Consider the following 12,065-nt stretch of genomic DNA (forward strand, 5'->3'; position numbering starts at 1 on the left):
ACGGGTGACTGGGTTTCAGTGGCTGTTTGTGAGTTTGTCAGTGTGACTCGGGAGTCATTCTCCAACCCTCGGTTGGAGCCTTCTGTCTGGGGCCGCACGGGCCGCCTGGGGCCACAAGGGCCTGAACTCCACAAAAGGTTCCTTATTTGAGCATCCAAGGGAGGGGGGGGGTCCTTCTCTGAGCATCACAGGGATGGGGGGGGTGGTCCCAACTGGAGCATTTGCATGCTTCAGAGATCACACAGTTTCCCTCTTGATACATCTGATATCACTTAGGATTTAACAATCAGGGACCCTTCATTAAACCTATGGTCTGATGCTCTCGGGCTTGTGTGTGTGTGTGTGTGTGTGTGTGTGTGTGTGTGTGTTTGTGTCTGCATGTGTGTGCGTGTATCTGTGTGTGGTTGGATGCGTGTCTGTGTGTGCGTTTGTGTGTGTGTTTGTGTACATGTGTTTGTGTTAATGTTTAATGAGAGAAAGTGCACTAGGGATAAAGCTGACCACGCTGCTACAGTGTTCAGTATTAAACTTTATTTCCTTTATTTTTGTGAGATGGAAAAATGATCAAATCTTACAGCTCAAGGACATTTCATCTAGGCAGTGTTTTCTCTTTACATAAAAACCATGAAATTGAAATTAAACAATTTCTGTGTGTCTTTGATGAAAGCATTAAGAGTGAAAATAAATTATCGTAGCAATAATTACAACATCAAATATAACAATAATAGTAATTAAGCGTTTATAAACATTCTATTTACTTCCATCTTTCTTCCGTAAAAGTCCATTAATAAAAACAGGTGAGCGTCGTGGAGCACAGTCCAGCATGTGAGGGGAGCCCAGGGGGGTTCTGGGGGCTTGTAGTCTTCGGACCGATCTGTTCATCATTAAAGTTTATATACGCTTGCTTCTGAAGTAGTGTCCAGTACCGCACCACTGAACGGACCACAGCCAAGTGTCGGAGGAGATGAAGGGGGGCAGGACGCGACGAGAGAAGGGTTCAGTTAAGACTGCTCTGCCTCCTGCTCCAGGGTCAAAGACAGGCATGTACCAAAGTGACTTAGTAAAAAATAATTAATAATAGCAATCGATCGCTCATCGACGTCTTCGTGCCCTCCTTTGCCTCACACGTGCACACGCACACACACACACACACACACGTGGCTCCCGTCTTCATGCTCCTCCACAGCATGCTACGGCTCTTCAACCAGAGTCCTGCTTTGAGTCCTGCTGTCCTGGCTGTCTCCGGCTCGCCCTCTATCTCTCTCTCTCTCTCTCTCTCTCTCTCTGTCCTTCTCTAACCGGCATCAGATGGGAAGCAGTCAGAGTTGCAGTCGGAGAGTCGATCCCATTCAACCGCTGTACATGAAATTATCAGTTCATCTCCTACTATTATTTTAGATGTGTGTTTGTCTGTGAGTGTGTGTGGGGTGGGTTGAGCGTGTGGGGGGGGGGGGGGGGGCTTGCGGGGTGGGGGGGGGGGGGCGGGGGAGGTTATTCTCTGAAAATAGTGTTTAGAGAATATCTTTGTGATGAAGGAGTCCCAGGTCCAAGAACCGGGCCCAGTACTCGGGGTCTCAGGGTCCGAGGGAGGGGTCTGGCCTCTCAGTGGGGCTCCCCCCACACCGGGGAGCGGTTTGAGTGATGGGGGTGTCCGAAGGAGGGGTGGATGGGGGTGGGGGTGGGCAGCATGTGTCCGGAGTGGCTGAAGGGGGGCAGGTGCCCCATGTGGGTCATGTGGCCGCCCAGGCCCGGCCCACCTCCGTACGGAGAGCCCTTGTCGTGGTGCATGCACTTTGACATGTCGTCGTAGGGGTCCCCCATTCGCTTTCCGCGCTTGGACTTGCTGGACATCTTGCGGTTGCGGGTCTGGATGCCCTCCTTCTTCATGGTCAGGGGTCTGTTGACCTGAGGGGGCGAGGGGGGACATGTGATTAGGATGAGTCATGGATCGTATTCGAGCTACAACTCCAATGGTTAGTTGGAAAAAAATCGTACAATTTAAAAAATGAACCATCGAGGCAATATTACTTCAAATGTTTTTCATGTTAAAAATATGTGTTTCTATAGTACCCAAAGGATAATCTTGGGATGTCTCGGGATATTCATTTTTCAAATTAGAATGGTGGGGAATTTGGGGAAATTAAATAATGGCTGACTAAATTTTCGACCGCTTTTACTGCATTTTTGTAGGATATATAATTGTATACAAATTCAACTTTTTAAAGTATATGCATTAATTAATTTCAGATTTGTGTGTTGATATAATTTTATTCAATCAAATTGTATTTTATATTTATTAAATAATGCAACTAACAAATTAATAAATAAGTGAATAAAACAATAAATGCAAATGATAGCTGTTTTTTTTATATCAAAGCGAGCATCAAGCGATTAATGAGGGTGATTTCCATACATGGAGACATTTCCTGGCCAGGCGCTGAGGGCCGCTTTTGTCTCATGTTTAAACACAAACGGAATCAGAGTGGGTATGAATGCATGGCGACGGAAGCCACGCGGAGCTGAAAGGGCTACTCTCAGACCAATTCACATCAATGCAACTGATGCCGTTATGTTGAATGACAGTCCCACACTCCCGCCTCTCGGGGGAGTACCGCCTCCCATTCAGACGGTGGATGGATTAATAAAAAGGGAAAATAGCCACCGGTGGTTCTGCCTGACAGGGTGAGCAGGTTTTGCATCCATAGGCACAGTTCCCCCCCCCCCCCCCCCCCCCCCCCCCCTTGCTACTAAATCGATACAAACTGTCCGCCCACTTGACCGGTTCGTTGGGCAGTAGCGGTTAGCTTAGCGGTTTCGATGGGAGACAGGCCTACTTACGTTGTGCAGCTTGTAGTACAAGCCGCAGGCGTTGCAGACGGGGTCCCCGTTCCCGTTGCGCCTCCAGAGGGTGGTGGTGGTGGTCTGGCAGTTCGCGCAGCAGGTGCCCGCACGTCTTGCAGCGGACTGGAAAGAGGGAGAAGAAATGCATAAATAGGCTTATTAAAGCAATCGCATGGGTATTCGATGTTGCAGAGGTCAAGGTGGACACTGAAGCAGACGTATACGATTTCTGATATTAAACACCATGACTGTTCAGCCGTTAAGTAGAGGCGCGCAAATGCGTCCAGTTAGATTGTACGCCCCCGACGCGCGAGAGGCGAAGACGAATCCTAGCAGGCTATAATTATGTGTATATATATAATATATATAATAGGGCTATATATATATTTATAGGACTGAGTAGAGGCGTGATATTTCAGTGAGGAGACAATTTGACAAATGAAAGAATCCCAAGAAAATCCCAGCCAGCCTCGACTAAAGGAGATTGCCTTTACTAACTAATAGCTATATTGAATTAGGAGCGCCAAAGTCTTTATCGTGATTCAGACCTATACATCCGTGATCAAATTGTCCAATTTGAGTCACAAAGTGGGGAACATTTAGATTTACTCCAAAAAGAAAGCCATTTACTACTAGGCCTATAGGCCCAGGCCTATGGTGTTTTATATATATATATATATATATATATATATATATATATATATATATATATATATATATATATATATATATATATATATAATCCTAGATAACGGTGAAGCCTCCACTAACACAGGTTAGGTTATAATGTTATTTCACAATGAATTGGCCCCTTCTCCCACTGGGATCTAAGCACAGGCAGGCAGGAAGCTCACGGTGTCCTGTCTAGCAATGTGCTTTTGTGTCCATTACGGATCAATTCTTCACACATAATAAGAAACATTAGCTGTACAATAACCCGGGGGCTGTTTACTATGCAAACAGCGGCATCCAGTCTTTCTTTTAATTAATTGCAGGTGTAGCATTAAAAAAAAATAACACAACACACGTTATTATTATTATTATTATTATTATTATTATTATTATTACTATTATTATTATTATTATGCAAGGCTACATTCCACGGAGATTTTGCTTGCCGCTGCCCACGAAGCGTGACAAACAAGAGAACATTAATCCATTTACTTTCCAATCCCTGTAGCCCCCCACCCCCGCCCCTCGCGGTCCCTCCGCACACACAGCGGCATCTACAGTGTTATGATCCTCGGTTTACAGTAAGAGTCTGGCCCGCCGGCCCCAGAGAACATGCAGCAGGGTTGTTGAGGGCGGAAACACCCAGGAGCCTGGTTTCCTTATCGGGCCTGGGCAGATATCCGGATAGGAAACAACTGGATGGACTTTGAACAAAACTCTCACAACACTTGAACTACACACTCCGGCCACAGACCCGTGCAACATGAAATGGACTTTTCATGATGAACGACCTGGACGTGACTATATGAGGCCGACTAGGACTGCCACATTCCCCCCCAAAAATCGAATGATTTATTCAATTTAATTTAATTACCCACTTTAACAAAGGCTCGTGTTTCGTTGAAAGTCTCCAGGTAAAGATAAAAGTGAGGACTGGATATACGCCTGTTGACCTAAAGTCTAAATGTCATGTCGGAAATAAATATGTAGTAGGCCTATATTGCCTATCGTTTCAAGCACAAAAATGGATGAGAGGCATTTGTAATTACAATAAGTAAACTGAATCGCAATTGTCCGTTTTTTCCAGATTTCCCCCAATCTATACAAATCGGTTAAAAGGGAAGTATAGGCTACTTGGTTGCCCAAATTGATAGCTTTAACAGACATTTAGGGTAAAATGCAAAATAATTATCTTAATCCTTTTACTTATGGATAATCTTCAAATGTTATGCAATATTACTCATAATTAAATAAAATCACATTGGGGCTTTAGACGGATTCCATATAAATATATAAATTTTGTAAGCGATATCTTGTATTATTTAATTAAATAATTATTTTCGAACTCCTTGATGATATCTGACCCCATGTCCAAAGCAACATATGTGAATTATAAAATAGCTTCGCTGACATCACCCTGTTATCATGGAGGACCGTTTTGGGTGTCAATGCAGCTTTTCATTTCCCCCAGCTTGGTGTTAACTAAAGCAGCATGGGCATTGGTATCAGTAACAGTATCAGACCTAGGAGCAATAATGATAGCGAGAACAATGACAGTAGTAGTATTATAGGAGTCTATAGTAGCAGTATTGTAGCCGGCTGCGCAGGGGGATCATTGGGGGGTGAGAGGAGCGAACAATTCCAGGAAGATCGTAGGGAAAATATAACTTTCCTGGTATTGTGCTGCCAGCATTGGCTTTGTGCTTGTAGCTTGGTGCCTTGTTCCAGTGTGGTTATTGTATGGAGAGAGAGAGAGAGAGAGAGAGAGAGAGAGAGAGAGAGAGAGAGAGAGAGAGAGAGAGAGAGAGAGAGAGAGAGAGAGAGAGAGATGGGACTCACCAGTCTGCGTTTGGGCTTGATGAGTGGTCGGTTCTGGCCGTTCATCTTGTGGTACAGTCCGCAGGCGTTGCATAGGTAGTGGCCCGTACCATCTCGTCGCCAAAGGGGGGTGGAGGTGGCACCACAGTTGACGCACTCACGACCCTCTGCATAGAATTCAGGTGGGAAGAAGACAAAGGGACATTTATATAATTAAAAAATTCACTTCCATCCGAAGCAGCACGTCTGATGGAATCAACAAAGCCTCACCATCATCAGAAAACAATCGGACCACCATATCGCACACAGCCACCGCCTGTGCAACAGCCCCTTCCATATAAAAAGAGCTTGCAACAGGCGCACATTTACACTGCCTGGTTACAGCTGGGCCAGTCGTAGACACAGACACCGCTCTGTAACCTGAGCCACAGCTTGACAGGCCAGAAAACAGCCAGAACATGTCCAGAGGTGTCCGACGAGATGAAGAAGGCGACCATCAAATTAGTCCTCTATTATTCAACAGCTTAGTGGGCACTGTGAGAGGAAACATAAGTGTGTTCTGCTGGTGTTGAATGTGCCTGACAGTGTTGCGGTCACGGATTAAAATGTTGCGCGCCACTCGTTCCTGTATATATGGAGATACACTCTTAATAATGCCACGACGATAGTGATCGCTCCTCTTGGTAGGGATGAGGTCAGATTTGACCGTACATAGCGGTCATGGAAAAAGACCATGCCATACACCATTTGCAAAAGCCTTAGACCAGTTTAAAATGACTGGCCATTCCTCTTGTGTTTCTACTCTAAGCAGGTTTGACCGTTCAGCAAACCTGTTACAACACCAACCTCATATAGGCTAACTCATGTATTCGCTCTCTCCCTAGAGCATCACCTCATTATTTCTATTATAATGTCAGCGACACCCACAGTCCCACCCTAAACTCTACAATGAAATTTGTCCCGGAACAATAGCTTGAACAATAGCTTGGCTCCTTTTGAAGTGAGCGCAGTGTTGGCCTGATCTGGGCTTTGGCCTTTACAGGGATCTGCAGGTCCACATCATTAACACGGGGAATGTTAAATATGCACCGTTAATGAATCCTGTATGTTAGCCAGAGGAGTTGAGTAAGATGGGCAGAGATGAGTGAATAAACAGGTTTTGGTGGGTAAGGGTGTTGAAAGGAGACTGTCTCAGGGATAAAAGAACCAGCAAGATGATGTGCCAAAAGAGGTTCATACAACACTAGCTTTTGGTTGCAAAGTTATTCTGTCCATCATATGTCAGTAGTATTGATCATCAGATAGATAATAACCATTTCAGTGTGGTGTGGCGGCGATGTAAGCTCTCCTGGCGTAGAACCTGGGCTGCTTTTAAATGTCACAGAATAACTCTGTTACAATGGCTTTACTATCGCACAGATCTGCTTTTATTTTGAAAATGCTAAAGGTTTTTGGTATTGCACAACTCAATTGCAATGACAAACAATCCTAAAAAGCAATTTAGTTAGCTCAGTTTCTGCCGATATGAGTTTATTAATTAAGTCTAATAATGACGGCTATAATAAAATAACTCAAAGTATATTATAAGGTACTAAGTAAGTAATTTAATAGAATATAACAAAAAGCTTTGTCCCCTGAAACACATTGCCAACATGATGCAACCTTGAGAAATCAGACTGATGTAAATGAGTATTAGCCGCCTATTATCCCTTAAGAAGAGCTCTGTGCGGAAGTTCATTCCGAGCCGTCTCAGAGCACCATGCCTAAGAACACAAACAGCAGGGCTCTGTCGCCTGTGACGGCGCGTCCCGACGAGCTTTGTTATAGGACTACTTGGGGGGGGGGGGGGGGGGGGGGGGGGCTGGGCGGGGGAGGTCGTGATTTGTTCACTTGAAGGTATACAGGATATGGCAGCAGCCAGGGCGTCGTGACTAGCCAACTTTACCTTGATTGTGGGTGAAGGCCACAGTCATACAAATAATAATAATAATAATAGTGAACACACACCGTGATCTCTTTCAATGCAGGCGTAAAGGCCTATTAGTTCAATGTAATGGGTCTTTGTATTAATTGTGTTCATTGTTTCCAAGTAAAAACTATATTTCCTCGAGAATGGAAGTAGACCTTTTATATTTATGATGAAAAAACGTTGTATTTAATCATGATAAAGGTTAACTTGAATTGTATTTGTTCAAACGAGGACCACTTTCACTTTGTCTTTTCGGTGAGAGTGTTTAAGAGAAGAAATCGACAGGGCCGACAGAGAAGTTGGGCCCGGACGGGTCTGGAAAATCCCAAATTTCTAAAAACCCTAACGGGCTGCAGCCAATGTGCTGAGGCCTCACACACTCACACACAACACAACCAATGTTTCGATAAAACCCATCAACTAAATGTAGAGCATCCATTTTAACCCCCGAGTTTTCTTCTTATCCAACAGTTGCTTCTGCGTGATCAACACTTAATTCGAGAGGTTGTGGGACTCACCTGAGCACGACCTGGCTTTGCTTTTACACTTGGGAGTAAAGCTGGAGGACGAGCCGCCGAGGAGGCTGCCGGGGTGGAACAGGCTCCCGCTGTACTCGTGCGGCGTGTGGAGGGGATAGCTCGGGTAGGTCGGGATGGGGTGGTGGGTGGCCGGGGTCTGAGCATTCATCGAGGCCAGGCTGCTCCGGAGAGGACTACAGTTCTCCATTTTCATGCCGTCCGACAGCGGCATCTGATACTTGATCGAATCTTTCTCGTCCATTCTCGTCGAGGTGGAGGTTGGGGAGGTGGGCCCGGGGTCCGGGGACACGTCTTTGGGTGGTGTTGGGGGGAAACTGTAGAGGTGTGGGCTGGAGTGGGACGCGGGGGTGGTGTTGGCGCTACTGTTGCAGGGGTAGCCGGAGCTGGCGGGATGCAGCGCTGGTTTGCTGAAGTGGCTGACCGCCCATGCGTTGTGGTGGTGGGCTGCAGACAGGGCAGCCTTGCCGTGGTCTAGCCAGGGGATGCCCGGGCTGTGGATGAGGTGTGGCCGGCAGACCTGGTTCCCAGTTAAACGAGCTGAAAAGCGGTACAGACAAAAACATTTTAGTTTGAAGTCATCGATACAGTGAAATCTATTGCTCTCCACAATCAATTAAACAAACAAGGCCTTCATACTGCTCACCTGTTGGATAATCCCAGCTGGTCAAGTACGACATTGAGATCTATGTTTCAGACTCCTATAACGCTGCGATGGTTTTAAAACGAGAGCTCTTCTAACACATTAAGCCTCATATTCAAACATTATTTCTAACAACGGAACGGGACCACCCCATTTCTACCGTGTGGTGCCTGACTCGGACCAGTCAGCTCAGAAGTTACCAGAACCAAAACTATAGGTGTTATGACCACACACTGCACAAGCGGCTGCCTTCGGACTAAAGATGTTATTAGGACATTTGCGGGTTTTATTTTATATCCGGGAAGTGCCTCTCTCTCTCTCTCTCTCTCTCTCTCTCTCTCTCTCTCTCTCTCTCTCTCTCTCTCTCTCTCTCTCTCTCTCTCTCTCTCTCTCTCTCTCTCTCTGTCTCTGTCCCTCTGTCTGTCTCTCTCTCTCTCTCTCTCTCTCTCTCTCTCTCTCTCTCTCTCTCTCTCTCTCTCTCTCTCTCTCTCTCTCTCTCTCTCTCTCTCTCTCTCTCTCTCTCTCCCCCCTCTCCCGGACCCCTGCCCCGACCAACAGGGTTACATGACACACTTCCCTTTCCTCTTCACCGTCAGGAATTTCTGGATTCATTTGCGTTGCCGTAATCATCTATGCTGTTTCAGCCTACCATGCATCTTTATCAAGTGTAAAATCAGTAGGGTTTATTGTGAACTGGTGTTTAATTTACGATTTTCAGTCTTCTGTAAAAACACACACACACGCGCAACCTCAAATGCCTAAATAATCGGATACATAACTATCATTGTTATAAAATGGTTCTTAAAATTATCGTATTATTGGGGTAAATTTCGAATATAAATATATGAATTAACACATAATAATCTTAAAGAGAAATCCAGGGGAAATAAGGCGGCATCCTACCGTGTGCCTGGCTGTATGTCACCCTCGCCCGGGAGTTGGTGTAGTAAGGATTCCCCTGCGAGTCCAAATGGTTGAGAAACATGTCCACCTCGTCCTGGGGCAGAAGGGGGGCCATGGGCTCCATGTAGTTGTGACCCAGGCTGTGGTGATGAGCGTCCGGGTGCTGGCCATTCAGGACGGCGTGATGGTGCGCCATCCACCGAGACTGGTCGGCCGCTGCGACTTCCATGGTGAACTCTGCGGTCTCTGTGCTCTTCTCTTCTCTGCTTCAGATGTGTGTCGGCTGGCGAGCGTTATACACCTCCACGTAAGAAAAGCCAAAAAACGTTTTTTTTTTAAAGGCGGTTTGATATTAAACGTGGATAGTTCCCGAGCTCGGTCGCTGAGGAGCGAGCAGGTCTGATGTTTTTTTTACGATGGATGTTGAATCCCCAGTCTTCACCTTTTTCAACACCTGCAATGACAAGAAAAAAGTCCTTTAAAAACTGTAGGAAATGCATAGACGATGCACGTTTCTGATAGCATGCGAAATATGATCGAATTTATTTTTTATTAAATTTGCCGACGACCCCGCATACTCGTTACAACCACAACAACACGAGAAAGCGCATTAAAGAACTCATAAAGACGCGTACATTTTACTATACCCTCGATGTGACGTGCATTCCGATCAGAGGCTATAGTCCATGAAAGTGTGTTTTTCCTCCGGATACCTGTTGAAATTGCGATTAACCACTGCGATCAGCTGACAGACCAATACGAGTCGGACGTAAACCTCCTGATCCGCGCGGTGCTTTAATGACATGTGGTATAAGGATACACTGATGCGTCTGGCGCCACTAGATTCTCATATTAAGCGAGACGGGGCGGGGCCGCAGTCCAACCGTGACCTCCCGAAGCCAATCACAGGCCAGCTCCGTCTCAATTGGTCCGTGCATCCCCACTCTCTTCTCATTTCCATTTGAAACAGTAATTCCATGTACCAAAAAACTAAAAGATTTATCAATCAGCAGTTGATTTCTCTCACGCAGCTCCCACTGACGCCGCAATTGGCCGAGATAATTTCCTCCTTTTTTTTACCAGCCGTTACTAAAGAGCGGCAGACAACCCAAAGGGACGTTTCACACGGGCCTGGGCCCATCTTACGCAATGTATCACTTTGAAATTACCCTCACCTGCAAGAGGGTCCCTAAAACGAATATATACATCCGTGTAATTTCAAAACCACTGGACTACAGCCAAGTAGCTACGATTTTGTGTCTGATTTTGAACATCTTACAAACCTGGACATTTTAATTTACTCTCTGCATAATAAAACAGTAATTGCGAGTGTGGGTTTTCACATGCTGCTGTTATGCAAATAATGTTTGTTTTCGGCCCCTCTCGAACAAACAGAGGAGCGGTCGATTTATAACCCTGAAATTGTAGGCTTTTGTTGTAAGCGTGTAATTGCCTTTAATTTCCACCATTGCATTCCACTTGTAAAAACAAACGTTTTGTCTCAGGGATAGAGCAATCAAACGTAGTTTACATACCAATGGTGAACCTTTTCTCCCTTGGTGATAGATATATGTGGGTGTAAGGGCTCACCCACAGAGACCCATAGGGGGCCATTAAGGCTGGGCCATATTAGAGCGTCTATCTTCAGGCCCTCAGACAGACGAGTTGAAAACCCACCACAGACATGCTGTCTCTGGGGTGACACCGAGACACGGACACCGAGACGGTCTTTACAGACCACCTAAGTCTAATTGTTCGACTATGGCTGACGGTCTCGTCCTTTATTGTGATTAAATTAGCGTGGCAGAGGGAGTAGGCCTATTCAAGGCCATACATGAACATTGCGTCGTATTATATTCATTGTATTGAATAGTTCTACTGTACTCCAGCCTGCTATATCTTTCTACTCGTTATAATTAATTCTCGTCTTACTGTAGTTGATGACTATATTCTATCAGAGTTCGCAACACTTTTGTGTGGGTGAGCCGACTTGTTTTTGATTGACGGGCCATAATTGGTGGGAGGTCGCAGCCCCGGCCTGCCGCCATTCTGACGCGGCGGAACCTTACGGCGCAGGCCCTTGGAAAGTGGGCATGCCTTTACAACGTCGTAACGTTTCTTAATGTGCCCAGTCATAATATGAAAATAAAAAAAGACAATACAAATTACTTGTACGTTTTTCTCGTTCTTGGTTATTGTCACCAGGGGCTGTGACTTGATGAGGTCATCAGCTCCAAAAATCCACAAACTGCATCATATGGGATTCTGTTCCTATGATGTGGGATGGTGGGATGTTGAGTGTACCTGGAATGTAACTGAAAACCCGGGATTCCTCCACCTCATTTAATGATTATGGTGGTATTTGATCTATTATTAATATGTAATAATCAATAATATTTTGTTACAAGGGTTAGGCCTATATTATTTTTGAGGTTCAACGTAGGCCAAGTACATTTTCAGCATAACGATGCACACTGCCAACTACTGAACTACTGCAAACCTTTCACTGATCTGTTGCCAATGGATGGAATGGAAGACACAAGTGAAAAATATGCCATCCCTGTATAAGGCTGATTCACGTTTCCAGACCTGACTGTGTGTGTGTGTGTGTGTGTGTGTGTGTGTGTGTGTGTGTGTGTGTGTGTGTGTGTGTGTGTGTGTGTGTGTGTGTGTGTGTGTGTGT

General features: G+C 45.5%; 1 protein-coding gene across 4 annotated transcripts in view; it reads right to left on the reverse strand.

Moving 5' to 3' along the window:
- Positions 1-509: 509 nt before the first annotated feature.
- gata2a (GATA binding protein 2a) overlaps positions 510-12,065 on the reverse strand; it is a 14,309-nt gene continuing 2,753 nt past the window's right edge. The window contains exons 1-6 of one of the 4 annotated variants that reach the window (XM_030375153.1): positions 10,018-10,431; positions 9,383-9,836; positions 7,819-8,376; positions 5,353-5,510; positions 2,839-2,964; positions 510-1,905 (exon numbers count right to left, since the gene is read on the reverse strand). In XM_030375153.1, the coding sequence (XP_030231013.1) occupies positions 1,603-1,905; positions 2,839-2,964; positions 5,353-5,510; positions 7,819-8,376; positions 9,383-9,611 (1,374 nt within the window). In that variant the 5' untranslated portion in view covers positions 9,612-9,836; positions 10,018-10,431 and the 3' untranslated portion in view covers positions 510-1,602. Of the gene's footprint in view, positions 1,906-2,838; positions 2,965-5,352; positions 5,511-7,818; positions 8,377-8,482; positions 8,845-9,382; positions 9,837-10,017; positions 10,432-12,065 lie in introns of those variants that run through there. The other 3 variants (XM_030375156.1, XM_030375155.1, XM_030375157.1) reach the window with 3 other exon arrangements.

This window comes from Gadus morhua, chromosome 13, assembly GCF_902167405.1.
Source record: "Gadus morhua chromosome 13, gadMor3.0, whole genome shotgun sequence".
Classification (NCBI taxonomy): domain Eukaryota; kingdom Metazoa; phylum Chordata; class Actinopteri; order Gadiformes; family Gadidae; genus Gadus; species Gadus morhua.